The sequence below is a fragment of the Dipteris shenzhenensis genome, chromosome 27 (genome assembly GCF_047967505.1).
Source record: "Dipteris shenzhenensis isolate YYH24624 ecotype China chromosome 27, Dip_SZ_1.0, whole genome shotgun sequence".
NCBI classification, from domain to species: Eukaryota; Viridiplantae; Streptophyta; class Polypodiopsida; order Gleicheniales; family Dipteridaceae; genus Dipteris; species Dipteris shenzhenensis.
The window spans coordinates 7413709-7440983 of record NC_141622.1 but is presented as its reverse complement, the minus strand read 5'-3'; the positions used below and the strand labels follow the sequence as shown (position 1 = coordinate 7440983).

The window sequence follows — 27275 nt, the reverse complement described above, 5'->3', positions numbered from 1 at the left end:
ACGTCCGTATATCGGAAAGTTTGTAGTACATTTATTGACGATATTCTGGTAGTTAGTAAAAGTATTACTGAGCATCGCGAACACTTAAGAATGGTGTTCAGTACTTTGAGGAAAGCCAGTAGAAATGGATCCAAAGAAAGTGGCTGCCATACTAACTTGGCTAATCCCTCAGAGTCTGACCGCTTTGCGATCATTCCTGGGATTTGTCCAATTTTATAGAAGGCATATCAAAGGATATTCCGAAATAGTATCGCCATTGACTGATGTGACCTCAGATAAAGTAGCTTTTATATGGGGACAGAATCAACAAGAAAGTTTTAACACCATAAAACAAGCTGTGGTCATAGGACCAGTGTTAAAAATAGTTGATTCCTAGAAACTGCTGTTCTTGGAAACTGATGCAAGTGGCAATGCGGTAGGAGCAGTTCTCCTTCAAGAGGGGAGGCGAGTAGCCTTTGAAAGCAAAAAGCTTTCTCCCTCTCAAAGGAATTGACTAACTCATGAATTAGAGTTGTATGGTGTTGTCCATGCTTTGAAAACATGGCGACATTATTTGTATGGATCAGAGTTTTATGTGGATGTTGATCATGATACTCTGAAACATTTTTGTAAACAACCTGACTTGAGAGGCCGCCAAGCTAGGTGGGCAGAGCTCATGCAGGAGTTTAATTTGATGATTCGGTACCAAAGAGGAAAAGATAATAAAGTTGTTGATGCGTTGTCACGCATTATGCATAACATGAGTTTCACGGTATTAGAGAGTGCTCTAATGACCGAGATTAGAGAAACTCAAAAGGTGGACGAGTTTGTCCAGAGTCTTTGGCCTAAGGCTCATGTGTTAAAACCTGGGGAAAATGGAAAAGATGACCTGGCGTCCAGAAAAGGCCAAACATATGCAAGATATACCATAAGGGATGGTATGCTGAAAAGAAATGGCAAGGTAGTAGTACCTAATTAGAATGATCTCAGGTAGAGAGTCATTCGACAGTGCCACGATAGCCCATGTGCGGGACATTCAGGAGTCGAGAAGACATGTGATCTCGTGAAGCGAGATTTTTTTTGGCGAAAGATGAAAAAGCATATTCATGAATATGTTACACGTTGTTTTTCGTGTCAGGTAAGTAAGGCCGAGCGGGTGAAGCCACCCGGACTTTTACAGCCCTTGGAGATACCACTAAGTGGGAGAGCATTTCCATGGACTTTATTGTAGGTCTGCCTACGACACAAGGTGGATATGATTCTATCCTTGTGGCGGTTGATCGTCTTACCAAGATGGCTCACTTCATTCCAACTAGGGAGTCAGTTAGTGCCCCGCAAGTGGCGGATTTGTTTATTAGACATATATTTCGTCTGCATGGATTACCCAGATCCATAGTGTCAGACAGAGATGTCAATTTTACCGGTCATTTTTGGACTGCGGTATTTGAGACACTAATTGGGAATGAGTAGTGGGGATCATCCAGAAACGGATGGTCAGACAGAAAGAATCAACCAAATTTTAGAGGATATGCTTAGAGCATATGTGTCATTGAGGCAACATACATGGGACAAGTGGTTGCCATTGTTGGAGTTTGCCTACAATGATAGAAAACATTCCTCTACAGGGTTCAATCCATTTGAACTGAACTATGGTTATAGACCAACGAATCCAACTATAGTTGGAGTACCTCAGAAAGTGCCTAGTGCCGCGAACTTTGTGGTTCTGATGCGGGAGATGCTAGCCCTTGCGAGAGCTAATATCCGCCAGGCTATGGATAGAGCCAAGGCGTATGCGGATGAAAACCGATCTATAAGAGAATTTAAGGAAGGAGAAAAAGTTTTTCTCAGAGTTCCTTCGCACTTGAAGTCGTTAACTTCAGGAGAGTGTGCTAAGTTATCACCTCGATATTGTGGGCCGTGGTTAATTCTAAAGAGAATAGGCAAGGTAGCCTATAAATTAGAATTGCCATAGGGTTGCAAGGTGCATCCAGTGTTTCATGTTTCTCGTTTAAAGAAAATTTTGCATACTGGTGACTCACTAATCGAAGGTGTTGTTTTGTCTCAGGAGATAGAGGATAATGCAAGACGCAAACCAACAAGAATCCTGGACCGAGGAACAATGCAAGTGCGAAATCAGAAGATACCCACGGTGTTGGTTACATGGCATGGTAAGCCTCTATCAGAAGCTATTTGGGAATCTGTATACCAGTTGAGGAGAGTGTTCCCAGACTTTATCATCAAGGACGCTGATGTGTGAAGAGGGAAGGAATGTTACGCTCTAGTTGAGGTGGCATGACCTCGGAAGAATCAGTCGACATTTCCCTATAGGATCTACGTTTGTAATATATTTGTTTGCGCTTCATGTAAATGATCGGGAGGGAATTAATGTCAAGGTCCTAGGTGAGGGCTGATAGCACCAGACTAGGTGGATCTAAGGCTAAGGGCCTAATGCAAGCAATGTGCCTAGGGGCAAAGGAAATTAAAGTATCCAAAGAGAGGGGTGAAAAGATGCATTAGGAAAGACCCTATGATGATGACATGTGGCATCTAGATCCATCTAGGGAGATGGGGCTTGGTGGAGTTAGTGAGAGAAGGAGAATGGACCTTCACGTATGTTTTAGATGCTCGTTGGGGAGAGACTAAAATGAAAATGTTTAGACTTCACAAGCAGTTATAGCTTGAATGAAGAGATTTTGGACTACCTTTTGATTAGCCTTCTCCTTTAGTGCTAGCCTTCATCATGGCTGAGTCTGCCCTTCACCTCCGGAGTGCCGACAGAAACTCAGTACGAAGACTTTGTATAACTCGATGCTCAAGTATGTGTGGGTGTGTGGATTTGTATGTGTGAGAGCATATTTTTATACTATGGTCTACACCCACTGTTGGGCGCTGATGACATCAGTGGGGATGTCATAGTAGCTAGTCCCTGCTATGCATGATGGAGTTTATGGTTTTCAACCTTGTGAGTGACTATCATGAGATTGAAACTGCACTATGTTGTGTTTTTAGAGGATGAGTTTGGGAATGTTCCTGGATTCATCTAGGTATATGTTTCAGATGATGATTTTCTCTCTGTGTACTCTCACGCTCCAGCAAGGTTGGCTGGGAGGATATTTTGTGGTGCTACTCCCGTGATCTGCTGTAGTAAGTAGGAAGTTCGTGTCAATAGGGGAGACACAATAGAGTGCACTTATAAGATCCAAGATTTTAAAGGGGAACCTTAGTTATTTAAGTGGGCTAAGCGTATCTCAATTTATAAATGGGGTGGTACCAAGAACGTGAGCGATGTGTCATCGTGTGGCTTCTTGTCCACACTCGCTCACCTTACCTACATTCACTTCATATATGCGCTGCATGTGCTATGTGCTTGAGCAAGAGTCAACATAATATCAATCCAGGGTGCTCTTCCCCATTGGAGCTGTATCTTGTATTACTTTCTCTATCCCCACACTCTTTTCTACTACATCTTATAGGGCTGTGTGCCATGAGCAGGGCAGGTGGTCGGCCCTCTAGGAGCTGCCAGCCATTCCTTTATAGAGGGCAGAGGGGGGTCGGCCCCCTTGAATATGAGTCAGCCAGGGAGAGCAGCTGGTTGGCTCCCCTTCTTGCTGACTGACCAAGGAGAGGCTGGGGCTATTTATAGACACCCCTCCTTCGTGATTCACCATCTCTTGTGGAGCATATCATCACACATTGCAGGGGCTTGGCAGAGGAGTAGAGCCAGCCCAGTCTTGCACCTGAGGAGCAGGGTAATGGAGCAGTTCATCCACTCCCTTGTGCTTTCTTCCGCTTGGTTGTTGAGATGTGTGTTCTTAGCTCTCAAGCAGCCAGTTGTTTATGTGGTTTTCCCCCAGTTGTAGCGGGGTTTTCTCCAGAGATCTCTTGCAGTTCTCTTGTGCTTTCTCTCTCCTTTCTCTCCTAAATCAACTCCCAGCTTCCATCTTGCAGCAATTTTCTTCCCAGCTCTCTGGATGAGTTTCCTATGTGCTATTCGCATTAAATTGCCTTCTTTCCTCAATTGCCAATTGATCTCAGATTGCTGCAAATTGCTCTTCTTTGCTGGGATTCAAATTCCAGCATGCTCAATGCCCTCTTTCCAACATGCAAATTCACCCTGGTGCGGCGATTTAATCACAAGAGCTTAGTTGAAGGTCTTGTTTAAGGTTTTGATGGTATCGGAGCTCAGCCTCGCCACTTTCCTTAGTGACAATGATCCAATAAATACTTAAGACTCATTGATTTGGAGATATTCGGATCGGTAGAGAGATTTTCGAGGCCAAGATCTAGACAAGGAGTCCTTGTTTGATTGCGATTTTGAGCTCCGCCTATTGTGCTCGTGTGTTGCACGTCTTTGGATCTTCGATTCACTATTTGGTTACTATTTCTAGGTCTTGATTCCTCGGACAAGTGGTTGAACCATATAACCAAAAGCCACTCCCACCCTTAACTTCATCGCGCAGCCGGTCGAATCCCATCTTCAACTGTCAAGTGTTGGTCTCCTTATGAGGAGTTATTTTGACTCGGCCAAGCTGTGAATCTGTTAGGGTATGATTTTTCATCTCGTACATCAAGGTTTCGGAACATGGCTGTTCAACCACTAGATAGCCTAGTCATAGGCATCCCATAGGACCCGATGATAATGTAGATGAAGAATTTGTTAAGGCCATAAGCGAGGAGTATCAGTCGTTGAAGTAGATACCTCTATTTCAATACTTATTTGAGGAGATTATGTCCAAGCAAGCTACTTCCCTACCCAAAGAAGTTAACCGAAGGCATTCTTCTACTCCTCTTGCCTCAAAAGAATCCCCAAGAAGAAGGCGTTCCCAAAGCCCCATAGAAGATGGAGTAAGAAGTATGGGCAAAGATCCCCAAGTTTCAGCCTGCCCTAGTCTAACAGTTCTTCTTTTGCTTCTTCTTCTTTCCCTTTCTCTTCCACATTCAAAGCGTGTTCTCCCCATAGATGAAAAAGAAGGAGATCCAAACCCAAAAACAGAGACTTCAAGAAGGTGGTAGGTCCATCAAGTTCACAACTTTTGATGGAAATTATGGAGCAAGTGGACAAGCTTTTGATTCATCCACCAGTTCGACATTGCTCTCAAATCAAGACATTATTGGGAGAAGTTAAAGTGGAAGATTGTAAGTCTACATTCTGCCAGCGCATGATGGGAAGCTCTTTTTGTCGTAGATGGAGCACCAAAGAAGTGGCAAGTTTTTAAGAAATAGTTCTATGAGTAGTTTTCGCCTAAGAATTTATTTGATGATGTCCACACAACTTGGGAAGGGTGAGTATGACAGCTTCAGATATTGTCGAGACGTATAATCAGGAGTTTTGGTTTGCTTATCGTCAGATCACTCCCTTCAAGCATGTCTAAAAAAAGGCAAGCTTCAAAAGTATAGGGTTGGTTTACATCCTAGTATTCGTGCCCAAGTTAAGTATTGAATCCAAAACAAAACTTAGAGATTTGATGCTTTTCAGCTTTAATGATCGAGTTGATGAAAGAAGATTTGTTGCGGATGGTATCAACGTCAAAAGGCAAGGATGGGGACACCTCAAGAAAGATGTTCACTGTGGAGTGACCTACAACATGCGAACAACAGTTTTGGAAGAATGTTATGCCATCTATATGTAGGTCATCGTGGTATTTCTTCTAACGACACAAGCTATTGAGAGGTACTTCTTTTGGTTAGGCATACAGAAAGATATCCACGTGTATTGAATGCCTTCCATGCCAAAAGGTTAAGTACGATAGACAAAAGACTCCAGGACTCCTAATGTCGTTTGCGGTACCACAGAGGTCATGGGAGAGTATTGCTATCAATTTTATATTTGATCTTCCGCAATCAAAGAAGAGGAACTAGAATGCTTGGCCAGTTGCTAAGAATATTGTAAGTAACTAATAATAGGCCAGTTGATCTAACGGCTTAGAATGTGCCACATGGCTTCATTGGACTTTAGAGTTTCATAAAACGCTCTAGTGCTGGCCAAGTAATGATGGGATAAGGACCATAATCGATAGGTTTAGCAAGCAAGCCCACTTCATTCCAGTCACGATGACTATTAAATTACACCATATGGCCAAGTTGTTTATGGCACAGATCTTCAAGTACCATGGGATGTCCAAGTCGATAGTAAGTGACGAAGACTCAAGAATGACCATTTTATTATGAAGAGCACTTTTTGATGATATGGGTATGAAATTGGAGTTCTCATCTTCATTTTACCCTCATTTTACCCTCATATAGACAGCTAGGGAGAGAATGCTAATTCCATGGTGCTAGACCTTTTAAAGTGTTATGTATTGGAACAAATTTTTTTAGAACGAGGAACGGAAGGAGAGAGAAGCAATCACATGATCCACTAGATAGAGGCACAAATTGATGTGATCGACGAGGGTAATTAGCAAGTACAATAGAGGCTTCATTTATCGCCTAGTCTAGGCCTTATCTTCTGCACACGAACATCTCATAGGTGAGGTCACATAGGATCATATCTAATCTAAGACTTAGTCTACTTGAACAAGTGGTCCACTTGCTCAAGGATTCTTTACACCTACAAATCTCTAGGACTCTCATACATAGGCTTCGATATCCTACACCCCCCTTCGAAGCCAAAGTGCTTACTAAAATGCGTCAAATAAACAGAAGAGAAAGAAAACAAGAAATAAAGAAGAAAGGAAGCAGGCAACCAAGCAAAAATAAACAAGCAAGTCAAGAAACAAAATCTTCCAAAAAACTAGAATATCGCTCTCTCACTCTCACTCTCACCCTCACTCTCACTCTTATTTAAAACATAAACAGCTAAATGGTCCTTTACACTTATGTATTGTTTCCTACAAAGAGTCAAAAAAACATTTCTAACTTAGAAAGCATAAGCATACGCAAACAAACTCTCTTTTGAAACTAAAAGAAAAACGGGCTATTTTTGTTTTCAGCTTATGTTCAATCATTCTAAACATACCTAAGGCCGATACACCATAGATAAAAGACTAGAGGCAAGAGGGATTTTGTCCACAAGGGTGTGTTATGTGTTATGATGATCTTCACTGCCACCTGTGTCTTTGAATGGACCAATGTATAGGTATGAAGATCAAGCCTCTTATCAAGCTTGCCCTAGTGAGGAGAAGTAGTGGGTTCATACTTTCAACCTTATGGTCTCTTCCTAGTCCTTCTCTGCCCAAGAGACTCCGCGGGTCTTTAGAAACCTAGTATAGCTGCTTATGCTTGGGCACTGATGATGACATATGTGTTGCTTTGCTTGCTAAGTATGTCTTCCTTTTGTTTTTCTTAAAAGTTTTTGTTTGCCTCTTTTTTCTTCTCTTTCATATTCTCTTTTATTTTCTCTTTTATTTTCTGTGTAGATTTTTGATCTTTAGAACAACAAAAAATCTAAATTTGTATGATTGGACTTATTCTAGTCTTACAAAGGTATATATAGAAGATGTCATGAAGCGTTTAGAGGAAAAGGCATACACACAATCATTTTGGGAGAGGATCCATTATTGACTTAACAACATAAAACTAGAAAGCCCAAAAAGTCAGGGCTATCTTCCCCAATAGAAAGATCTGCCATGACAGTGAGAGCATTGTCTGTTGGGTTGTCAATGTTTTGGTTTGACTCTACCTCCACAAGATTCGCTTCTTCTTCTTCAAGCTTTTAAAGTTATCTAAAGCGTCCATTGGTCGTATGGCCAATTTTCTTAGCTTCATTAATACATCAACCATTTCTTCATATTTCATTGCACGAGCAACTCGAAGAACACCAAGGATATTTGCGTAGCTGGGGAGATTGATAATAAGCCCGTGAATTGAAAGTGTCACCAAGTTGTAAATACTCCAAAGTCAAAGTTTTAATTGATCATTTATTTGATCATAATTAAAGAGTCTCTCGTTTATTAAATTATGTTCAAAAAGTGATCGTTTATTGGTCAAAGTATTGACTTCGGTCAAAGATACTTAACCTTGGTTAACTATACTTAACCACAGTTAGTAAGACTTGGGGTATGCCAAGGGGGTTAACTCCGGTTAACCAAAGAACCTTTGACTCCGGTAAAAAAGAGTTGACTTCAGCCAAAGCAAGTGAACCTAGATAATTTCCGACTCCGATCGGAGAGTTCTAGCATTAATTAAGGTGCTTTGACCCTGGTCAAAGTCCTTAAGTACGGCTAGAAGGGTTGGCTTCGGTCAACCACAGAGTTAGTTATTTTATGTGCACATGTTTGCTTGGTGGGGATGCCCACAGTGACTAGGATTAGTCCACAGATTATTATTTGCATGCAAAGCACTGACCATTAATGGGTGCCATGGTTGTGCACTTTAGTTAATGATTGTAGGTACCAAGAGGGATTAAAGGCCCAAGGGATATGGAGCCTAGCAGGTGACCATGAGTTGCTCGCATGACCTAGTTCTATGAAGACCCCATAATTTGCCCTTTGAGGCATGTAATTTAAGTTAGTCTAGATTTTGGACAAGTGGCATGTTGCCAAGAAAGTTTGAGCTGGTGGGCTCTTTGTTAAAAAAAACCTATTAACGTATGTTTTTCAACCAAGCAGCCCGTGAGCTGAATTGTACCTTGTACTCATGATTTTCTGAATGAACAAAAGCCTTCAGGGGGATCCAGCCCGACATGTTGTCCTGGGCCCTAGTGCTGTGTATGAGAGAGAGAGAGAGAGAGAGAGAGAGAGAGAGAGAGAGAGGGAGAGAGAGTGATTTTCTCAGCAAAAGTTGCTCAGCCAGCAAGTAAAAGGTTTTGGTGACGCTGTTTTTACAAAGGTCTTGTTGGTTTGAGGTTTCAGAGAGCGTCTTCCTCAGCATCCGATGGGCTAGTGGTGGATGAGAGTGCACTCATAGATCACGAATAAAGTCGGGAGTAGGCATGAATATTACTTACACAAGAATTAGGAATGAGTTACATATGAGTCCATCTTTCTCGACATAAAGTCATAAGAAGGATAATTTTGAGAGGTACTTCCGTTGGCCTAAGCTTCTCAAGGAAGTTTCAGCCTTCGTTCAACAATGTCATGTGTGCCAATGCATTGAATTTAATACATGCAAGACTGTTGGACTTTTGCAACCTTTATCTATTCCCTCTGAAAGGTGGGAATATGTCACAATGGAATATGTATGAAGATTCCCCAAGGTTGGTCAGTTTGAGAAAATTCTCACTTTTAAAGATAGGTTTAGTAAGCAATCCTATTTAACCCTCTTGTAAAAAGGAGTTATCTGCTCCTGAGACAGCAAAGCTATCCATTAGGAAATTCTTTAGTCTATTGCCAAAATCTATTACTTGTGATGACGATGGCCGTTTCATTAGTAACTTTTGGACAACCTTATTTGGAAACCTTGGAACCAAACTCAAATTTGCTACAACCTTCCATGTTCAAATAGATGGTCAAAGTGAAATAGCCAATCAAACCATAACCACCTTCCTTTGAGCTTAAGTCTATGACTAACCTAGAAGATGGCCGGAACTGAGAAGTCTTACCCATGCTAGAGTTCGCTCATAATAACACTATACATACTTCCACTAAGAAAGCTCCACGCGAAATCTTTTATGTTTACCCACGCCAATAACACATTTGGGAGATAGGATTTTGGTTGCTGACCAATTTGGCGAGGATATGTTACAGGTTATTGAGCAGGTAAAAAGAAGGCCCCGGTTCAACAATCCAATAAGAAGAGGAAAATAAGTTTACTATGGCAAGAGATGATTGGGTCTTGTTGAAGATTGACAAAAGAAGCATCAAGTTAGTGAAGGGAAGTACGAGACATGTCAAGCTAGCATTGAAGTTTTACGGTCCTTTTCAGATTTCAGCAGTATTGTATCCAAAAGAGGAATCCCGAGCATATGAGTTGAGAATACTAGTTCACTAGCACATGATATTGTATTTCATGCTAGCAATTTGAAGAGATACCATAGTGATAATCAGATTAACCATTTTTAATAGCTTTTCTAGTGGAGATCATTGAGTTTGAGTATACCATCTCCAAATCTCAATCTATTCTTTTGCACCGACCGATAATATAGTGAAGAAGGTAAGTTGAAAGGTCATCTTCAGCTTATTAATGCGCACGTTATTCTTTTTTTTCCTAGTACACAGGTTCATTAGGGAATGCAACCATTGCACATCATTTTATTTGACACCTGCAATTCAGAGGCTGTTACCCTATTGATCTTTTTGCTTTATGCCACAAATGCCCTCAACTGGCTTAATTTTGCAATTTGTAATACGTAGATTAAGGGGGTACGGTAGTCATTTAAATTGGGCTAAGCGTAATTGAGTAAATGGGGTGGTATGAATAGGCGTGAGCCTATTCATGTCTCACCTCTCACGTGATGCACATTCACTTCATATACACGTTGCATCTGCTGTGTGCTTTAAGCAAGAGTCAACATAATATCAGTCCGGAGCGCTCTTTCCCATTGGAGGCCATATCTCTGCATTACTTTCTCTATCCCTACATTCTTGTCTGCTGCATAACATCAGAAAAGGAACAGATCAAGAAAGAGAGAGAGCTTTGCATTTCGGCCGCACCATCCAGCCCTCTAGCTGGCCGGATTGCTGCTCAGACTGATCAGACTTGGCCTTTGGGCATATAAAAGACCAGTTAGCCCTCAGGTGGGGTCTTAAACTCTGCCACGGGATTGTACTTTGCCCCTAGGATTGGCTCCATCAAGCTCATAGAGTCTTCTCTGGTGGGCCAACTGTGCAGCCCCATACACAAATCCGCCCATGCCCATGTGGCAACATACAATGTGACCACATGGCATGGCATCCTGTCACTAGTATGTATGTATATAGATATAGGTATATAGACAAGAATATAAATTAAAGAAAGCATAAAGATATACATGCGTGCATGCTTAGAGCTGTGGAAAATTGGTGCTGTTTTCAGTTTTTTGAAGAATTGTTGTCTTATGTAAAGTGAAAGAGGGATGAAGACATTGAGATGCTGGAACTAGACTTAGCTAAATTTTATGCCTTTCTGGGTTTATACATGATTTCTAGCTAATCGTTGTATTTTTGGGCAGTGGAATGTACTATACTTGGAGAACATGCTCCGTCTTGAACAAAAATCTACGGGGGAGTTTATCAGGAACAAAATGCTAATGGCAGTTGTGGACAGGTTGATTGAAATTGATGTGAGTTCTTTTACTTTTTACTTTTCATTCACCATTTTTATGCCATGTATTGATAAATCTTAGTACAAATTTGAAATCCTTTAGTTTTTATAATTAGAGTGAATGGCAAACCGAACTTACATACGGCTTTTTTTTGGGGTGGGGTGGGGTTGGGTGTGGTGGACATTTCTGTCGAATGAAGCATCTTTTTTGTAAGATTAGTCATAAATGCCGGTCGCTACCCACCAGGCCCCAAAAGTGGAGGACATGGTGGCAGTGCACCTGGGTAGGGGTAGGTAGGGTAGGAATGGGGTGTGGAGATCGCTACTGTTTGTAGGTGGCAGGTCTGTAGATCAGATGATGGCTGGAAAGAGGCTGTTTTGGCGGGCCTATTGCAGTATTACTGCAGCCGGTTTTGACTGCAATCAGAGGGCATATATATAGGGATAGCCGGAAACCCTCTTGGGGCCTAGATCCAGGCAGAGTTTTTCAGCCATCAGATCAGATCTGTCACATTGCTCAGTTGGTGAAAAGTTGAGCCTGCAGTGTGTAGGATTCCAGTTGGGCAGGTTTTGGGGGGTTTCCCCCTATAAATAGAGGTCTTTGAGGCCTGCTTCACTATCCCATTAAAGCCCTTAGCATAAAGCAACACATGTGTCGAGTCCTTGCATGTGTTGAGTGAGTATTCCTGCTGAGTCTCTTTTTCCTTTTGTTTGTTTGGTTTTACTTGTTAAGCAACTAGCAATCCCCAATTTCTGGGGCAAACATACCAGTTTGCAGGCCAGCCAAAAGGTCAGCCAGCAGGGGTCTGGCCGACCAAGAACTGGCCGACCAGCTGGCCGACCAGCTAGGTCAGGCCTATAAAGGCACTAGCCCCCACACTCTCAGGATAGGACAGGACCTGCAGCTGCTCCTCATCTCCTCCATCCTTTGCTGCAGCCCCGCCTGCTCCAGTTCTGCTTTCTGTCATCTTCTTCTACCTCAGGACAGGACCTGCAGATGCTCCTCATCTCCTCCATCCTTTGCTGCAGCCCCGCCTGCTCCAGTTCAGCTTTCTGTCATCTTCTTCTACCTCTGAACAGGACCTGCAGCTGCTCTACACCTCCTCCATCCTTTGCTGCAGTCCCTTCTGCTCCAGATCTGCCCCCCTTGCTCCAGATCTGTCTCTTCTGCTCCTCTGCTCCAGATCTGTCCCCTCTTGCTCCATATCTGTCTCTTCTGCTCCCCTGCTCCAGATCTGTCTCTTCTGCTTCTCTGCTCCAGATCTGTCCCCTCCTGCTCCAGATCTGCCCCTTCTGCCCCAGATCTGCTCCTTATCTTCATCATCATCGAGCTACACGGAGGACTGCGTTACGCTTCCTCTGCTGCTATCTTTTCTACTCTACATGGAATCATCTTTCTGATTCACCTTAGCCACGTAGTGCTTGCAATAGAAGAAGTGACTAATACAAGAAGTGGGATGGGTTTTGTCTAAGTGACAAAACCTTATTCTTCACTAACCGTAGTTAGTGAACTAACTGTGGTTAGGGGGAAAAACCTCTAAAAGAGGGAAAAGTGCCCCTAACCTACTTATTACATTACATTGGTCACTGCTAAATTATAATAATAATTCTAACACCCCCGTGCAGTGCCAATGTCATGTACAAGGAAATGATCAATCACCAAAAGGAGATAAGTTAAGGGCATTGTGAAATGCCTCAAACTTTTCACGTGGAAGTGCTTTGGTGAAGATGTCTGCAACATTGTCATGTGTTGACACATAGATCATACTGATCTCTCTTGCAGCCCAATCTAAGTCACTGTAAGCATGCATCTGCAAGTCACCTCCCCTGGGAAACATCAGGCCAAAAGACTTTGTACCTTGCAAGTAACGAAAGATGCGTTTTACAGCCTGCCAATGCATAATCTTTGGGCTGTGCATATACCTGCTCACCTAAGAAACTGAAAACTGAATATCAGGTCGTGTATTGCAGAGATAAATGAGGCATCCAACGGCCTGACTATAGAGTGTGACATCAATTGATTCACCCGCATCATGCATTGTAAGCTTCAGCCCCGGCTCCATGGGAGTGGACATAGGCTTGCAATCATGCATGTTGAATCTGTCCAAGAGCTTTTGAACATACTTGGACTCAGACATAACAATGCCACGTTTCTCTTGAATAAACTGGATCCCCAAAAAGAAATGTAACAAGCCCAAGTTTGACATATCAAATGTAGCTTTCAATTGGGCCTTGAAATCTGCAATTACTTCCTCATTTGATCCAGTGAGCAGCATGTCATCTACATAAAGAATGATGACCAAAATATCCCCCCCATCCTTCTTGTTGTAGAGGGTGCTCTCAGTTGGACTATTGTGCAACCCCTTGCTGGTTAGAAAAGCATCAATTTTGGCATACCATGCCCGTGGGCTTGTTTCAGCCCATACAAAGCTTTATTCAGCTTGCATACCTGAAGTGCTTTTCTTGAAATTTCAAAGCCCGGAGGTTGTTTGACATAAACCTCTTCCAACAAGTCTCCATTAAGGAAAGCTGTTTTAATGTCCAACTGATGAACATTCCATTCAAAATTTGTAGCCATGGCTATAACTGACCTGATGGTGGTCATCGTGGATGTAGGAGCAATAGTCTCCTCATAATCTATGCCTTTTTTCTGAGCATATCCTTTTGCAACCAGCCTTGCCTTCCTGATCAATGGATCCATCTAGCTTTCTTTTGACTTTGAAAACCCACCGTGTACCTATGGCATTCTTACCTGGTGGCAAATCCACAACATCCCAAGTCTGATTTTTATGAATGGACTGCAACTCATCGTGCAGGGCATTCATCCAATGCACATTATCTTTTGCTTGTTCAAATGTCTCAAAGCTCCTCCTCATCAAGAAGAGTACGTGCATAAGCTGATTTAATTGAATGAGCTCCCCCCATGTGCCTTACTGCACTACGAGTTCTGCCAGGCAATGGAGCTTCAAGCCTACGCTCCCTGGGAGTCTGAAGCAACCAATGCGGGACTGTTTTGGCTGCATGTATCTCTTGAATTTCTTGCCTGACAACTTCATTCACACCCTGAGGTTGTACTAATTCAGCTGGGGGCTGAATTTGTACTTGTGGAGCTGGCGGAGGTTGTTGTAAATTCTGAGTTTCAGCGGGGGAACCAAATGCTATAGGAAGCATCCCCTCAAACACATCATCTGAAGAGGCCGGAATCTGAAATTCAGCATTTATATGTGCAGAATTTTCAGAGAATATGACATCTCTACTAACAAAAATCTTGCGTGTAGCAGGATTGTAGAGACAATAGCCTTTGCTTTGTGAACTATATCCCACAAAAATGCATTTTAGTGCCTTATCTGACAACTTGTGTCCGAACTCCACAGGCACGTGGGCATATGCTACACAACGAAAAACTCTGAAATGGTCCAGTGAAGGCTCTCCCCCATGCCATGCCTCATAGGGAGTGATAGTCTTCAAAGCAGAGTTACGGGAAACGGGGAAACGGAAACAGGAAACGGAAACGGAAACGGAAACGTTTCAGGATTTTTGAGAGGGGGTGAAACGGGAAAACGCCACGTCATCAAGGGGGTTTACAAAAGGGGGTTTAGAGTAATGCATACACACATTTAGAGTGCTCTACCTTCAAAAAAAGTGCACAATAAGCTATAGCTCCACCTAGTACCATTAATATTGATTGTAACTTTGAACTTTGGAGATTCAAGTTTCATTGTTCAACCAGTTACCAATCACACAATGCAAACAATTATGCAAGGTGGGGTAATTTATAAATCCCTATAACAAGTTACAAAATGGAAAAATGATTCATGATTCATGATATTTAAGAAACCAATCATGATTCATAAATGGTAATTCAGCTTTCAAAGCCCAAATGTCATAGTAACAAAAAGAAAGCTGAAACCCGAAAAAGGCTACATTGAGGATGATATCATATATGATCAAATAATAAGCTCATCCTCATCCTGAGACTCAACCTTTGCCTCCTCATATCATTCTCCTCTACTAACAAATCATCATCATCAGGTGAGTGGGCATCATCTGGGCTATGAAATCCAATATATTTGTCATGCGTATACTCGTGTCTCATCTTGTTAAGCAAACACAAGTTTACATTAACAAAGACAAGATCATTGGCCCGTTGCGTTCGCAGACGATTTCTCTTCTTTGTGTGGATATGGGCAAAGCTACTCCACAAACGCTCACAAGAAGAGGAGGTGCAAGCTTGGCTTAGAATGCGGATGGCAAGCTTTTGCAACTCGGGGGAATCAGCTCCGTAATCCTCCCACCATGTAACAGCCCCAACTCGAAATCTGAAATTCCAAAACTCATAAATTTCAGATTTCTACATCTGGCCATCCATACATGCCTTCCTTATTGCGATAATTGGCAAGCTGGTCTTTTATCCTCCGCCGTCCATCAGGAGTTGGCACCATCTTTTGAAGAGTGAGGTCGCAACCACGAACAACCTCTGCATCACTCTGTTGTGCACTTGCCTTGTGTTGAAACTCCGGGTCCAACACAAAGGCAGTTGCATGCATGGGAGAGTAATATTGATTCCATCTGCTCACAGCCAACTCTTCCAATTCTCTCAACCTTTGGGAATCCTTTTCTATTTCTCTGATATTCTCAATCATCCGATCCATCCCCTCATCCACCTTACCAAGAAAAGGCATATCTCCATCAACTTCGTTAAGCAGCTTCACAATAGGCACACATAGATGAACAATGTGAGATGCATCAGCCCAAAATTCATCACTGCCTATGCACAAGTCATAACAATAAATTCCAAGAGCTTGCCTAGAAATGGGCCATGCATCCCACTCTGGGCTTGCCACAACTAGTTTCAGTGCAGGTCTCATTTCAAGGAGCCTGCGAAGCATCAATAAGTTGTATGCAAATCTTGTCTTTGCATACTTCAAAAGCTCCTTGTTGGCAAATTTACGGTACAAAGCAAGAGAAAAATTTTGTCGTGTGATGAAGTTAACCACTCTTTTCCATTGTCAATAACATTCTTGACCCAATCCAATTTGCCAATGTCTTTCAATAAATTATTCAAGCAATGTGCTACACAAGCACTCCACTGGATATGAGGATACTTTTGCTCCAATAATGCACCTGCTCCCTTATTGGTATTTTTCCCATCTGAAACAAGTTGCAAAACATTAGACGGCCCTACATATTCCACTGCATTTGCCCAACATTTGCATCAATACAGATGCTGTTTTTTGTTGCACTCCACACTCTATGGAGTGTATGTAGAGTGCAAATCCCCTACAATATGCAAGGATATCCTCTAGTGAGTGACTTCGCACATCACTCCATCCATCTGCAACCAAACTTACCCCATACTTTACCCATTTCTCTTTCACAGGTTTAATAGCTTGCTTAACTGCCACCACCTCATCCTCTAGAAGCTTGCCCCTCAAAGCGTCAAATGTGGGAGGGGTATATGTGGATCCAAATGTTTTGATTTCTAACACCATCTCTTTGAAGTAGGGTGATCTAGCAACATTGAAGCTAATCCCATTGGAGTAAAAAAATCGGGCCACAGCTGCATCTACTTGTGCCTTCCTTTGCGGATGCCATGATGTGTAAAGACTGCTCTGCCTATGTGAAGTAGACCGAGATGTAGCAGGAATATTAGCAGGAGCTCCATGTGCACTCGTAGAAGAAGAAGTCGTAGTAGCAGAGGGAAGAGGACTTTGAAATGCAGTGGCCTACTGAACACGTGTTGCATGAGCACCTGAAGAATCTCCTACACCAGTGGAAGCCATTGTCTTTGCTCTTTTTGTAGTGGGCAATACTTCAACCTCTCTTTGCAACCTTTCTTTCTCTTGTGGTGAGATTACGGAGCATAGCCCAATCCCCCCATCCTTAATGCCAAGAAGATGACATTTGACCCTATCAGGGTTCCCTCGCTCCAATCCACACCATCTGCATCTAAACTTGCGAGCTTCTCCTGTCTTGGAGTCATGCTTGCCTACCAAATCAACTTGGCTCCACCAATAATCCGATTGGGTGAACTCCTTCTCTTGCTGAGGGACAACGCTTTGTGAAGCCATATCCATGAGCAAAAAGAGCACTTGTACAAGCTGCAATAGATCAAATTTCAAAGGGAGAAGCCAAGAATCAATGGTTGCAGCCAAAAAACAGCAAGATGTTTGTGGCAAGAGAAGCATAGAGATTCGAGAAAGGAAATGTGCTCACCAGTGACCAAAGCCGAGTGTCCAAAAGAGCAGCCACTCGTAGGGTTGGGACTCGAGACTCGGGAGAGAACAGGCGGGCAAGAAATCGGGGGGGGAGAGTAGCAGGCAGAAGGGCAAAAACACGCGACGGCACGGGCGGCATTTTTATTGTTTTGTCCTCTTTTTAGGTCACGCTCGAAACGACACCCGAAACGGTGCATTTCGGGTCTGCAATGACGTTTTTGATCGTCGTTTCAGCCTGCGTTTCGGGTTTCGGGGCCGTTTTGAGTTTCGGGGGGTCTGGCACGGGGGAAACGGTGTTTCGGACCTTTGTTGCGCCGTTTCGGCGTTTCAGCGTAACTATGCTTCAAAGCCTTTGTAGGAGCCCGATTTAAAATATAGTTGGCACACATGAGGCCTTTAGCCAAAACCTATGAGGTAACTTCTTACTTGTGAGCATGCATCTATCCATTTCCATGGCGGTGTGATTCTTCCGCTGAGCTTTGCCATTCTGTTGAGGTGTAAGCCTCACTGTAAGCTGATGCATAATGCCTTTTTCTTTCAGAAATGTCTCAAATTCATGAGACATATATTCCCTCCCTCGATCTGTGCGAAGTGTCTGCACCTTGAGTCTTGTCTCATTTTCAACCATAGCCACAAAGTGTTTGAAATGCATAAACACTTCTGATTTCGCCTTGAGACCATAGACCCAAGTGTAGTTGGCAAAGTCATCTATGAATGTAACAAAATAGAGATAACCCCCAAAAGCAGGTGTCCTCATGGGACCTCAGACATCACTGTGAATAAGCTGCAATTTTCTTGTAGCTTTCATTGCACCATCCTCCTTGAAGGGAAGCCTATACATTTTGCCAAGAATGCAACCTTCACATGCATGAGGAGGAGGCGACTTCAAAGGAGGTAATGCATCAACCATATAATGTCTCCGAAGTGTCATTAAGCTGCCATAGCTCATGTGCCCATACCTGGCATGCCATAACTCCGCATTCTGCATCGCAGCAGTGGGAGTGCTAACTGATAATGCAAGATGGGATCTTTTTTCATATAAATCAAGCTGAAAAAGACCTCGATACAAAGTGCCAGACAATCTCAAAGCATATTCATTTTCTTTGTCTCTGACTGCACACTTGTCATCATCAAAAACAACCTGAAATCCTCCTCTATTGAGTGAGGACACTGAAAGCAAATTCTTCTTTATGTCTGGCCTATAGAGTACATCTGAAATTCTGAAATTTGTGCCATCAGTGGATGTGAGAATAATGTCTCCCACTCCACACACTGAATAAGAAGAATTATTTGCACAAGTTACCTTCTTCTTGGTGGGTGAAGAATGCCGAGTTACAAACAGATTTTTCTTGGAAGTGATGTGCTTTGAAGCACCACCATCAAAATACCAAGTATGTAGTGTCTCATCAACGCTGAAAGAGCATTCATTCTTTGAAGGATCGTAACTGCAAGTCAAAAAAGCATATGGGTCATCATCATTAGTGGCTGTAGTATCTGAACTACCCACTGAAAAATTTGAAGTGCAAGACAAAAAGGCATAGTGCTCTTCAACTAAGTTGGCTGCAACATCTCCTCCATCATGGCAATGTGGACCTGATGCATCTAATACAGTCGTACCGGAATCCCTTTTCTTTTCTTTGGCTATGCGCTTCTTGCACTCTCCAATATAATGACCTGGCTTCTTGCAATAATGACAGATGCCCTTCTTTTTCTGCTTGTTTGTATCACTCTGTGCCTTATAAGAAGGCTGTCCAGAATCAGCTTTATGCTGATGTGTGGGCTGATGGGCATGTGGTTTTTGCTGCCCTTTACCCTTGGGCTTGGACTTAGAGAGCATAGCATGCTCGCCAGCCCGGGTTGCCATATTTTTGCGTGTTTGTTCCTCTTGCAACAGAAGTCCTACCAACTCGTGAAAGGAGAGAGGATTGCTGCCCTTCGTCAATGACAAATTCAGCGAGGTGTGGAAACCGAGATAGGACTCAGGAAGAGAGTTCAAAGTGGTGGAGATCTTCTCTGAATCCGGAATGACTTCATCAATGTTCAGCAATTGTTCCCTGAGATCCTGAAGCTTTGTGAGGTGAGAATTCATGGAATCTCCCTCCTCCATATATGTATGGGAAAGTTCTCGCTTCAGAAAGGAAACCCTGGCATCGTTCCTTGCTGCAAACATACTTTCAAGTATTACCCAAGCTGCCATAGATGTCTTGCATGACCGAATATGAGGTATAATGAACCTCTTGACAGAAAGAGAAATTACTGAAAGAGCTTGTGCATCTCTAGAGTCCTATCTTTTTTGCTCTGTTGTGGGAGCTCCTAGAGCGGTTGCTCCAATCACTTGCGCTGTATTTGTACCTCTACCCCTGCCTCCAGCTGTAGGACTGACAGGTATAGGCATTGTATCTGGTCTTTCTTCATCTCCATTGACATAATCCCAAAGATTTCTGCCAACCAAGATATTGCGAACCATGAAACTCTAGAAGGAGTAGTTGGTGCCATCCAACTTATCCTCCTGTGTGAGAACCCCGAACACCTCATTTGAGTTGTTTTGAGCCCATTTTCATCAGATAATCTCAGAAAAAATACAGCAGACAGACCAGGTGAAATCCCTTCCTGGGATATAAAATGCACAAGTAAAGTCTGCAAAGAATAATATGCCCACAGTGACAAATACTGTCATAGCCTATCAAAGGCTCAAAATGCACCACACTGCTCTGCTCAATGCCACAAAAATCTGCAAATAGAATCTGCAAAAAGTGGCAAAAGTCTGCAATTTGACTCGTATTGAGTCCAAAACTGTTTGCAAACTTCCAAAATGCTCGTTTATTTGCAAAATTGCAACTCAAATGCAGAAGCCCCAATTTCTTGTGGGAAATTGCATACAAAAGAGGGAAAAAGGTTTGAAAGCCCCAAATGTTGCACAAATTGCACTTTGCCTGCAAAAGCCCCAAATTTCACTGCAAAATTGCAATGTAATTGCAAAAGCCCCAATTTCTTGGACAACCTGCAACCCAACTGCAATGTCTGACCACAAATATAGAATGCCCCAAATTTTTTCAAGATAAGCCAAACAATGGCTATCTGCATATAATGTCTGCGAGAAAACAACTGCTCCAGTACCTGAACAGAAATGCAGATGCCAACCAAAAGTACACGAGCTGCAAAATGTATGGAAATCCGTACGTACGGTGTACAGTGTACAGAACTTCGGAGAGCTATACGGAAGAAGTACGGTCACACGTGCGAAACAGATATGGATTGTGTATTTGTACGGAACCAGTCCGTACGATTGTACGGAATGTACGGTGATAGTGTACGACAACGGTATGGTGCTATACGTAAGGTGTATGTTAAGTCTACGGAAGCAGTACGGCAGTCCACACGTGCAAGTACGGTCGTCGTACGACAAATGTACAGAATTAGTACATTGTACGGTGACTGTACGGCAGATGTATGGATTGCGGGAGCTTCGTAAGCTTGTACGGCTGTATGGACCTGATGGCGTTGCAAGTACGTACGACGCAGGGTGTACGGCACCTCGAGAACTGAAGCGTGGGCTGCTGTACGGAATCAGTCCGTACAAAATTGTACGGACGAGAGCAGGGAGCTTGGAGCAAGAAGGTCTTGCGAGCAAGGAACGGGGAGTTGGGAGCAGGGAGCAGGGAGCTTGCGGGCTAGGATGCAAAGAGCAGGATCTTGCTCTGATACCAAATGTTAGACAAGAGAGTGTGAGAGCAAAAGAGCTGAACGTGGTGCTTGCAATAGAAGAAGTGACTAATACAAGAAGTGGGATGGGTTTTGTCTAAGTGACAAAACCTTATCCTTCACTAACCGTAGTTAGTGAACTAAGTGTGGTTAGGGGGAAAAACCTCTAAAAGAGGGAAAAGTGCCCCTAACCTACTTATTGCATTACATTGGTCACTGCTAAATTATAATCTAGAGTTGATTTCTTAGCTAGATCCTATTTGAATAAACTTCACAATTGTGGGTAAAGGTCTATCAATTGGTCTAACTTTAAGTCGATATTGGTTAGTACATAGTATACAAATAACAATATAAGTTCCTCAATAAATTAAGACGCCTTAGGAGTAAATGTCTTTGCAGCCCTCAAAACCTCAGTTCTATTCGTAATACCCAAGTAATCTATGCTATAGCTCATATACCCTAGATACGATGGATGATATGTGCCTCATGCCTTGTCATTTCATTTAGGAATCATGCATTAACCGCTGTCAGTTCTTTGACTTTAGAATGTGTGTTTTTTTAAAACTGGCTATTTCGCTAACATAGTTTTTAATTACTGTAAAGGTTGAAATAAGATGGGAAGACATAGTGCGGGAGGATGACAGCAACAAAATATTTGTATTTGATATGGATCTTGATGATATTTTTGAAGAAAGTGAAACAGGTTTCCTGGGTCCTGGAAGTGAGGTACGTTCCGAACAGGCAGACGATCCTTTATCTGTGGGATTATTGAAGCTCTTGTTTGGAGTTAAGCGATAAATATATTCTTTAATCGTGTTGGATCTTGTTGCAACATCAGGTTGGCGCTTTTTCCAATGTGAGCGGGGAGAGGAAACAAAGCCTTTCTGCTGTTGGAGACAAGATGGATATACTTATGGATATGACTCTCCAGCATTTACAGAATTGTGCAAACAGAGGCGAAGTTGAACAGGTCATTTTTCTGCTGTTCATGGTGTAATATGTTTCTTTGAATACAAGCTAGGAGTCTGCTTATTGAAGTGTTTGGGTTTAGGATGTCACCAGTTTGACTGAATTTGAATAATGCTACAGGTATTCGATGTTCTAATGAGCTCTTTTCAGTCAACTATCCTGGATACATATAAGTCAAAATTTACGCAGGTTAGCTGGGTGGCCTTAACTGAATGTAAATATTATCAAAAGTGAAGCTTCCTTTGATACAGCTGATATATTGACGTTGGACTCACTATTCCTTGGGACAATCTTTGTTGCTGCAGTTCCTGATTTTTTATCTTTGCTCTCTGGCTCCTACTACCTGTGGTGCCAAGTTTGCCTCCGTGCTGTATGATATTTTAATTTCAACTCACCGTGCTCCAAATACAAGGTATTGAAGCATGCTCTGCTATAGTGTGACCTTTTGAGATGAATTATAGATGGTCTGAAAGTGTGTCTTTTTCAATAATCAAGGTTCTTTTTGGGCAATGTAATTCTTCCAACTGCATGCTGAAAGAGGCTTTTATTTAGGCAAACTTTCTGTCTTATTCTAGTCTTACAAAGGTATATTTCATTTAGGCGATGTAGGGGTGACAGACTAAAATGATTGCTATTTGTTTGAGTTGTGACTGAAATAGGAGCGATTTTGTCTTCATGCTTTGAAATTGGTTTAAAAGAATTGTCTTGCAAAGGAAGCACGCCCTGGTCAGTCGTGCTTAAGTCTTGTGACGATACACACAAATATAGACAAATTTTGAGAATCGCAAAGGTTGCATAACTTGCAATGAAGTTGGGTCTTATTAGCATTGAGGATCTTGTCCTAAGGTTGGCTTTCATATCCCAAGGGGGCCCCAGGATTAAGGGAAGCAAACTACCGTGGGACTGGAGGATTTGAACATTAACAAAGGGCTAGTTGGCTATATGTAGCCAAGACGCGTTCCATAAGGTGAACTGCAAATACTTTATGGGGACACCTCTGTCCTCCATAGAGCCAAAGCCTGCATGAACCCAAGGGAATGTGATCTGGGTTAGGGTCTAGATACCATCCTGAAGCGAAGAAACACTGCTCCACATGACCTACAACCCTGACTGGCTGAAATGGAAATGCATGAGTATATCTTCCGTAGACCTAGACAGCCTACCCCTAGAATGTACATCAAAGACCAAGGCATCCCTGTTTGGTCTTCAAAATCCTATGACCTGAATTGGGATCCCTGATCTCGTAAAGGTCCTTTTAGGGTTATATTCTAGTGGGGATGCAAGAGTTGGTATCAAAGCAGCCCTCGACATAGTGAATCGATGCAATGTATTGCAGTTCGAATGGTGCCAGGTATGTATTGTGGTAGTGGGTGTGTTTCTGTAAGTTGCTGAAGTGTTATGAGGTACGAGGCATTGCGATCTGTAAAGTATGGTGTTGGGAACAATTCACAGTAAACTTTTTGTGCAAGAAGTCCAAAGGGTTTGAAACCTGCAAGGGGATTACACAAACAAAGTTGATTGAAATTTGAGTGCTGATTGTAAGGAAAGAGGGAAGAAACCTGCTGTAATAGATTCGGAGGTACATGGAAGAGAGCCCGTCAGTGTTTCCTCTTGAAGAAATAGGTCACAGATTTGTTAATTGATGAAGTTGTGTCCATATAAGCTTATCGCAGCGTGCGATGGCGAGACCAATGTTAATTGCGAATAATTCTGCTATGAGAGCTCACCCTGGTCATGGCCAGACCAATGTTGAGGGGGATGCTACTGCTGTGCAGTAATTGCTGTGGCTGTCTCCAGAGGTCAGAATGTTGCTGCTAGGTCGATTATTGTAGGTGTGATTGGTTGCTGAGAGCCTGGACACTGGTCATGGCCAGACCAATATTGAGGGGGATGCTACTGCTGTGAAGTAATTGCTGTGGCTGTCTCCAGGAAGTCAAGGTCAGAATGTTGCTGCTAGGTCGATTACTGTAGGTGTGATTGGTTGCTGAGAGCCTGGACAGGCTGTGCAATCTGCAAAAGGACAATCTTAGTTGCTGCGAATGGATGGGTACTGGTGTCACAGAATAGACTCAAACCTCACATGCAGCGGAATGAACTGATGAACTCTTTCCAAGCACTCTAGATGGACTCACTAAAGACATTTAGAATAACACGAGCCTTCTTCAATATATTTCTGGTACTGAGGGGTTTTATAGTGGTGAAGAGCTGCCCAGAGTTCATCCATCAAGGAATCCATCTCTCGTAGCAGGTCATGAGGTCTACGAGGAATAATCTTCGAACAGTAATCAAGCGAAGGTGTCTGATTACTTTGATGTCCTTCCATGGCTGGGAAACAAGTCGCACAGGAGAGGGACTAGAAGAAAAGCAGTTGCGTCCAAACTTGTGCTCCTCGCGTGGGCAAGAGAGAATCTGGTGCTGCGTGGAATCAAGGAAGAAGGCGGGTAGAGGACAGCAGAAGGGCCATCAAAGGCTAGGTGAATTCAGGGTGGGTGCTTGATTTAGAGCAAGTGCTTTCCTTGCTAGAGAAAAACAAAAAAGCAACCTGCTTTTTGACCAAAAAAATAGTCTCGCTTTTAGCGCCTGCCCCAATCTCATCGCCCTTGTTCCTGGGGCCCGAATCTACTAGACAAGCCACTCTTTGGACTTACGAACTGCCCGAGTGGGAGTGGGAGTGGGAGTGGGGGTGGGAGTGGGAGTCTGAGCCTGAGCCTGAGCCTGAGCCTGAGCCTGAGCCTGAGCCTGAGCCTGAGCCTGAGCCTGAGCCTGAGCCTGAGCCTGAGCCTGAGCCTGAGCCTGAGCCTGAGCCTGAGCCTGAGAGTGAGAGTGTGAGAGGTAGAGAGTTAGAGTTAGAGTGTTAGAGAGCTAGAGCTAGAGCTAGAGCTAGAGCTAGAGTTAGAGAGCTAGAGTCAGAGTTAGAGAGAGAGAGAGAGAGAGAGAGAGAGAGAGGTAGAGAGTTAGAGTTACAGTTAGAGTTGTTGCTGCTGTTCTCGTGTTTGCCGTCTAAAATGCATTCTTATCAGGTACATGCCTCTTTTCCAAAACTTGGGATAATTGGACAGCTTGGGACAAAAAACAAGTGTTTGAAATCCCAAATATTTTTTGGATAGATTTTCAAATTAAGGACATTGTGTGCTTAAGTCTCTTTTTGTTTAGACAAGCCCGTTTGCAGTTGGATGCTGAAAAATAGTCCTCGTGCAGGTTGATGACAAAGAAACCGAGGCTCGCATTAGCTTTCAAGCCCTTAAATGCCCCATCAATTGGATCGACCATGCCTTATGTTGATGATTCCTTCTTCACTCCAAAGAATACTGAGAAGGATCTTTCGCAACTCATGAGTGCTTTATCCTTGGATGGATTGGTTGTTGGCTTGCAAGTCAACTTTCAAAAATTAAAGCTTTTGTGTTTGCATGTTAAAGCTTGGCATTGCTCTCTGTGGCCTAGAGAAAATGTGTTGCCCAATCAGCTTGTTAGTTATCTTGGTTATTCCTTGGGATGGATAGTCACTTGCCACCAGCAAACAGATTGTGCGCTTACAAACCTTAAAAAGAAATTGGAATATTGGAAGTTAGCTACTTGGCCATTTCATGTTTGACTCCGTATTGTGCAATCAATCTTGGTTGCTTACATTCAGTTCTTCTTGCCTTTGCTGGTGTTTGATTATAAGGATATTACATCTTTCATGTCGATTCTCGTGGAGACTTTTTGGCGCTTGAAGCATGGCCGTAAGAGCATTAGATTACTCTCTATGGAGCACCTCTGTACGCCTAAGATGCATGGCGGTTCAAATATTTTGAATATTCATATTCATATTTTGGCACATAAGGGGAAGATGATGCTGGAATTTCTGTAGGGTGACCAGCTTTGGGTTCCTATGATGTGTCACTTACTTTCTCAGTTGACTACTCATGCTTTGGGCTCCTATGATGTGTCACTTACTTTCTCAGTTGACTACTCATGCTTTTCAAGGTCGGCAATGGGATTTCATTCATGGGGTATATTGATGGCAGAGTTAAGGGTTGCCCTCTTTCGGATTATAAAGAAAATCTTTCTCATGTCAAATGGCATGGTCGCAACTTTCTCGATGTAAATTCCTTGTGAGCCAAGAGCATGCATTGGTCAAAGTGCGTGATCGTCCCCTTGCCTTGCAATAACCACAATGCTCTTATTTTATTTCATCCAAAGGGATTTGGTTGGTAGGTGATGTGCTTCATGCAGATGGTATATCATTACCATTTCCATCAACAGCCAAGCAGTATTGTTTGGGGATGTATTATCAACTCTTTCGGCATTATCTTTTTGAGATGCTTCAAATTTCTTATTGGTACCAAAGCTAAAGCTTACTTATTGTCTTAGTGATTATTGGGCTCTATACTGCCAAGGTTCTTGCTCTCATCTATTACGGTTGGCTATGGATTGTAATGCCAAGTGGTGGCATAAAAGATTGCAATAGATGTGGTCCTGCAAATTTCCTCATTGTCAATAGGTTTTTCTATGGCTGGTGATGCTTGGGGTCATTCTATTTGGCCAACTCCTAGCATGTAGACATATTGCTCTTGCTGTTTGTCACGGATGTCTAGCTCCAAAGGAATCCTTGCTCCACCTTTTCTAGCATTGCCCTATGGCTCTTCACTTTCTGCTTTTTCTAGAGCAGCGTCTTCCAGTTTGGTTTCCTACTACTGCTTGCTTGGCAAGCTTTTTTGGCTTTCGGGATTTACCCACGGAGACACGAGTGGGTTTGACATTGGGGACTCTGGGCTTTGTGGAAATATAGAAATCACAGTGTCTTTGGAGATTTGATATTTGCCAAGTTTCACTACTTTTTGATGTCACTCAAGCAATCTTTTTATGATTGTCTGTGTGTGCATCAGATAGATTACTCTGTTTACTTGTCTTACACTGAAATTTTGTATATTGTAATTGCATGTCTTCTCTTTGGGGATGGCTTCCTACATACATGGATGTTTCACCCCAAAAAAATGTGTGCGTTTGTGTGCACGCGCGCACGTGAAGACCCTGCCATTAGAGGAAGGATGTTTAGACCATTACTTTTGGTAAAATATATTTGCTAAATCGGCAAAAGGAGTTTTCGGTGGAAGAGTTATTCTTTTAAAGCCCGGAAGGGATAGGACTAGCAATAAACATGGCTACTAAATCTCAAGAAGGAAGGTGTGCACGCATGCGTGTGTAGAGAGAGAGAAAGAAAAGAAAGAAAAGAAAGAAATTTTATTAGAGTCTTCGGAAGACCGATGGGTCTATGAGACTGAAAGAAAAGCTGATATAAATCAC

At 42.7% G+C, this 27275-nt stretch overlaps 1 protein-coding gene across 1 annotated transcript in view; it reads left to right on the top strand.

The window, feature by feature from the left end:
* The window catches only part of LOC147883813 (uncharacterized), a 46721-nt gene that overhangs the window by 6205 nt on the left and 13241 nt on the right, over nt 1–27275 (top strand). The window contains exons 7-11 of the mRNA XM_087398115.1: nt 11009–11119; nt 21624–21746; nt 21859–21990; nt 22110–22178; nt 22295–22401. Of these exons, the coding sequence (XP_087254241.1) occupies nt 11009–11119; nt 21624–21746; nt 21859–21990; nt 22110–22178; nt 22295–22401 (542 nt within the window). The remainder of the gene's footprint in view (nt 1–11008; nt 11120–21623; nt 21747–21858; nt 21991–22109; nt 22179–22294; nt 22402–27275) is intronic.